General features: G+C 34.4%; 1 protein-coding gene across 1 annotated transcript; it reads right to left on the minus strand.

Moving 5' to 3' along the window:
* Window positions 1-2,947: 2,947 nt before the first annotated feature.
* LOC108367406 (uncharacterized) lies at window positions 2,948-3,628 on the minus strand. The gene is made up of 2 exons (XM_017622013.1): window positions 3,312-3,628; window positions 2,948-3,234 (listed from the first exon to the last, which is right to left on the minus strand). The coding sequence occupies exons 1-2, from the start codon at window positions 3,577-3,579 to the stop codon at window positions 2,981-2,983; spliced, it is 522 nt and encodes a 173-aa protein (XP_017477502.1). The 5' UTR covers window positions 3,580-3,628; the 3' UTR covers window positions 2,948-2,980.
* Between the last annotated feature and the right edge of the window lie 2,381 nt (window positions 3,629-6,009).

A 6,009-nucleotide genomic window follows, 5' to 3' on the forward strand; every position in this document is an offset into this window, starting at 1 on the left:
CCACTCATACTCAGCGACAATATTTATGCTACGCATTTGAAAGGCGCCAACGTATGTCCACCCACCGCACAATATCCGTCACCCATGCTACGCAGCCCCCTAGGCACAATGCATTTTATGCCACCACATCTTTTAACCAATGCACCGCCACATCCGGGATATGCGCCTGCGGACGGATATGCGCGCTTTACCTTTCACGCGCCACACACACAACCGGCACCCACCTTGCATGCTGGGGCGCGCGCGCAACACAGTGACGCGACGTCGGCAACAACGCCATCAGCACCGCCTCAATCGGCTAACACAAGGCAAGATGAGCGCGAACAGTCGTCGGCGGCGGTGGCGGCGGCGGCGGCAGCAGCGTCCGCACGCAAACGTCGTTGGTCGGCGCCAGAGAGTTTCTCCAATAGTGAGGATGAGGATGACGAACGGACGGACGGTTATAAACCACCATTGCGACAAAAGTCTGCGCCAACAGCAGCGGTAAGCTGTAATTATAAGCCTTATCTACCGACGCAAATGCCAAGCGCTGCGGCGGCGGCGGCGACGGCTGGTCAATTTAACTGTGATTTTTCAACAAACTACAAATAGCAAAAGATCTCAATGTCGGCGTGGATATTTGTCAAGGCTAGGGTGTAGTGGGCGGGAGGATGAGGATATGAGGATGAGGATGTGGCATCAAAGCGGCGCTTAATATTTCAGGTCTCATTCAATGATCACACATACTTTTGTACATATGTATGTATGTATGTATGTACATTATTTAATGTTTAAGGCACTTGTGTGTGTGTGTATAAATAGTATGTGTGTGTTAATGCTTCAAGCCGTGTTTGTTGAAAGTGTGTGTTACCAATTTGTCAAAGGATTTTGTTCTACTTAGGAAATTACTAAAACATTTTTAATATCAAAAACCGAAAATTACCGTTAAATATTAAGATTTTTATTTTTATATCAATGAAAAATCGTTTTTTATGTTTATGTTTTTAAGCAAGAATAATCGTTAAATTTGCGTTTATAATTTTTCGGCCAAAGTAAACTTTTTTTTGTGATCGTTATTTTGGATTTTAATTTTTGTCAATTATTTTTAACTGTTATAATGGAGACTTCGTTTTTATGACCGATTTAAATATTTTATGACCGAAAAATAAATATCAAAAAATAACGGTGAATTTTAATTGGAAAAATAAAAGTCCAATTTTAGCATCATTTCCGTTACGGTCCTCGTTTTAAATGGATTTTAGAAATTTAAAAATTTGTTTATAGTTTGAGTTTGAGCACTAGTCTAAAACATCTACAAGTGCTTACATACATATACTTTCACACACATACTTGTCTATATGTACATTAAACCACGTCCGTCAAAAAAAAGTCCTGCAATGTGACCGCAATCTGACTCCCATAGGAAATGAAAATGAGTTATTCTCTTTCGAGATCAATATAATTTTCTAGGATTTACAAAAAAGGCTCGAAACTATAAGAATACATTGAGTACATGCTTTAAATTTCGAAATTATTCTCTTTCAATCGCATGCACTGTTTTGGTCAAATCTAATAATTACACACAAAAAAAAAATGGCATGTAAGTAATCTGAGCCTGTATACCACTTTAATTTCATATATTCCTACAGTTCCGCACGTTTTGAGTGATCCTAGAAAATTATACTGACCTCAAAAGAGCATAACTATTTTCCTTACGTGTTATTCCTATGGGAAAAATAAACGCTCGATGCGCGACCTCTTAGAATTATCGTAGACAAGGGCGATTCATGGAGGATCATTACTGTACCAAATATGTACTAAAATCTGAGTGAGATTGGGGTCGTATTGCGGGATTTTAATTTATTTTTTTTGACATAGTACAACATACATACATACATTGATATTTAGAAATGAAAATGCAAGCATGAAAATGTAAAAATTTTATTGAGTTGCCCGCCCCTGTCAAGTGTTTCGTTAATTTTAAGCAAATGATTAGCTTGAAATCACAATATGAAACTAAATATGTATGTACATATGTAGTATAAGTAAATATTCCAGGCCATATATACAATATCTGTGTATATATGTAATACCATGTCAGACTGTAAATTTGAAATTATAGCCATATGTAAATTTAATCTATTTACTATAGTCATAAATATGTAAATTAGACCGTATTAGAAAAAAGTTTGCCTTTTACCCCTGAGTCTAAAGTATTGTTGCAAGGAAAATTGGAATCCAAATTCTTATGCGAATTTCCGGCTTTTCCAATTTTTGTTTTAAATTTTTCGTTGCATTTTCAGCATTTTCAGTAAGATCTTAAAATATGTTATACCGATGTTTTTGTCTCGAGTACACATTTTTTTTGTTTCAAAGTTCATTGGCCCCAAGAACCTTGTTCTAGTACTTACCCCGTTTTTAGTACTTATCACCCTAACGTGCCACCCTAATGTAATTAAATTGAAGCTCACCAAAAATCGTTGAACATTTGCTAAGGAAGTATTTTGATAATTCCAGCAGAACTTAAAAAAAAAAAACATATTGCAAAAAAAAAGTTTTTTTTTTCGAAATTGCCTTGCAAAAATACTTTACGATATAAGGTGGTACGGTCTAATGGCATACATACATATGTAAATATATGTACATATGTGTGTATAATATATGAATATAAGTAAAAACCTTTAAATATGTACATTTAATGTAATTAGTGTATTGTAAATAATTAAAGAAAAACATGTATAAGTAGTCCTGCGACAGCCACTGCAATAAATACTAAGTTTTAAAATGATATGTACCGCTTTGAATTTATGAAAAAAACTGGAAAAAGTGAGGTTGAAAAACGACGATATTTATTGGTTATGTATTTTTTTTTTGTGAACATTCTAAAGCTTAAAGGGTGAGTTTCAAGCCATATACGCTTTAGGTCCTTAAAAATAAAAATATCATGGGGCACTCCTAATTTCCATGCATTTCTTTGCCCTGTCATTTGCATGCTCTTAATTTATTTCCCATAAATATATGAATAAAAATCAAAGTAATAAGTTTTCACCGCTTCCACTGCCACCGCAATGTGTGTCGAACCAATGCCACCAGATGTCACATAAGCACGTCCGTTATCATTACTTTGGTACACATTGATTTGAACATATGTAACAACTGCACCCGTACCACTGCTAGGATAACGCGTTTTGGCAGTCAAGGTAGTAGGAACATTGAAGTCATTTGTGCTCGAGTCACTCGATACGAGGCGATCACCTGGCAATCACGAAATACATACATATTCCTATTCAATTCATTTATGCATTTTGACAAACAAACACACACACACCCACCTGGAGCTCTTGCGGTACCCAAAGTATAAGTGATTTGAGCTTTGCCTTGTGATTGCATTTCACGACCTTCAACCCGAGTCCTTGTTGCAGTCATCTCTATAGCGTCCGGATTTTCGTTAAGTATTTTATTCATTTCTTCGGGCGTAACTATTTGCAAAAGCACATTTTTTCCATTCTTCAAATGCGGCTGACGGATTTCGTTGGCAGTGGCGCCCAACAAAAGAAGCGTGGTGACCAAAGGTCCAATCAAAGCAACGCGGCTTTTCATTCTACTTGTATTTGCTGTTCTGGCACCTAATTGTCTTGTATTCACACGGTTTTTATATCTACAAAAAACTGAGCGCACTATATAGGATGAAGAAGCTTATATAGCGACCGGAAAGGTGGCGCTTAAAAAGTCATTGTCAGTCGAAGTTATCTTTCACTGTTCTTATCACACTACTACAGTTAATTTTAATTTCTTTAACGACCAAATATGTACATTGTATATACATAGGTACATATACATATTTGCCGTTTTGCTGCGCCTCATACTAAAACTTAATTAAAATTATAGAAAAGCCTCATGTGGTAGTTTAATTGATATGTGTATCCTCCGTAATGATTTACGCATTTGGTGGGTGATAAACTGCTTTCATCTTCAATACAGTTATACATTTCTATGCGGCTGATAAAACAAAAAGGGAAATTATCATTTCTTTATTGATGATGTGCGCAAAACGGTCAGTATTGTTTTTTATTTTATTTTCCCCTCGCCTTATTTTGACCAATAGATTACTTCGGGGTTTATGGCTTCCTGTGTCTGCAATTTATTGTGTGTATGTATGCTTATCTAATTAAATATATGAATGAATTCATACGTTTGCATATGCTAATAAATTAAAAGAAAAGAAATTTACTTGAGATTACAGATTTATGTATGTATGTATATTATAAATTCATACATATTTAGTAGCTACTATTTTAACAAAATTCAATTTGTATTTCAATTTGGCCGCGCTAAGCGTAACAATTTTCAATCGACTTCCTCTACATTTCACCCTGTGGTTTGTGCCTTTGATAGATTGTATGCGAGATTTGCTGGTTTAAAGAGTGAAATACACCACACAAGCGGCTTGTCAAAACATACTTCAAACCTACTTTTCCCATTACGCCATTCAGTAGGCAAACATGACTCGTTCAAGCAAAAAATTTTACTTTTCTTCCAGTTCACAATGTAAAAAATTTTGGTAGGTTTCTTCCATTTTTCTCTCTTACGTCTTCACGTCAACATGGCGCCCAGAAAATCAAAAAATTAACAGCGAAATTCAACACACAAGCGCCTTGATAAATCAGAAAAATCATGAAGATAAACACAACTAAATAAACCTCCATATAAAAATTCGACACAGTGAAGATATCTGGTAGCACTTGAAGATCTATTTTTTTTTGGATAGTTGGCAACAAGTTTTTAGATTTTGTCATCAACTTTCTGCTGCACATGTGAAAATAGGACAGCTAGAATTCTGTTGTCAATTATGGACAGGGAAAAATGAAACGTCGAACTGAGCAGGCTGTATACTTTGAGGTTTTTGGTGGTTGGCATTGGTAAGTGACAACAAAATTTTCGGGTTTTGTCATCAATTTACCCTGGAGGATACTGATTTTTATGAATATGTTTTTTACTTGATTTTTCCTGTCAAAATTCGCGCTCAAACTCGGCTTTGTGCAGCTCAAACTCGACGTTATGAATTTCCACAAGATACAAATTATGGATAGATATTTGTTAAAGTAAAGAGGTAATTAATTTTAGTTTCTAAATTTAGAATAACAAATTAAATTTTCTATAACTAACTTTATAGAAACATCAACATGATCATCCAATAGCGAGGATGAATGCATAGATCTGGAGACAGTTTTTTCTCAAATAAATTTGAACAAAACCAAAATTCGTAATAAAGCTTACCTAGTATCCAGCTCTCAAGAAAAGCAAAAACTCCATACAAAATTACGTACAAGAAGTGACTAAGAAATTTTCTTGTGTCAAATTTCCTCAGGGCAGTATGAAGTTTTCTAAAGTTTTTGTGAAAAAAGAGCACAAGGCAACCCATGTTTTCAACAGAAATATATATATGAGAGTGAGGCAACAGGCTGTGAAATATCAGATGTCAAAATTCCTTGGCCACATCCACGAAATAATGGCAACTCTTTTCTCGACTGCAAACCATCATCTTAAGTGGTATTCTTTATAAAATGTATTATTTAATTTTTTTTTATAAAATGTGTTATGGTTTTGTATAACAAATAAAATTTTAATAAAAAAATCTGCAATAAAGATATTTCGAGAGAAATTTGAATGTTCAAAATTCTTCCTCTTCTTATAATTTTTTGACAAGATAAAACCATTTTTCTTAAATAAGACATTACATCTGAAATATAAATAGAAATACATATACAAATCTATGCAATTGGTCATACTAAACTTTGTATTCCAAATTTTGTTTCAACATTTAATAATAACAAGTTTCATTTCAAAAGCTTTTTTTTTAAACAAAAATACCCAAATTAAACTTATTTTCTTAAAAGCAGACGGAAACTCTATCGATCAGTTGATGAAATCAGTGTTGGGACTCGCCCGTTCGTGGTATTTTAAATTAATAATATTTCATTTGTATACGCTTTCAATAAATTTATTTCCTCTTAAGCTCAACTAAAGCTT

The sequence above is a fragment of the Rhagoletis zephyria genome, unplaced genomic scaffold (genome assembly GCF_001687245.7).
Source record: "Rhagoletis zephyria isolate East Lansing unplaced genomic scaffold, Rhagoletis_zephyria_1.1 Rzeph_scaffold_02667, whole genome shotgun sequence".
NCBI lineage: Eukaryota > Metazoa > Arthropoda > Insecta > Diptera > Tephritidae > Rhagoletis > Rhagoletis zephyria.

Excerpts from the sequence above, each read along its gene's own strand:
- LOC108367406 (XM_017622013.1), bottom strand. The coding sequence starts at position 3,579 with ATGAAAAGCCGCGTTGCTTTGATTGGACCTTTGGTCACCACGCTTCTT. Across the intron at positions 3,235-3,311 it reads GGGTACCGCAAGAGCTCCAG|GTGATCGCCTCGTATCGAGT; the intron begins GTGGGTGTGTGT and ends CGTGATTGCCAG.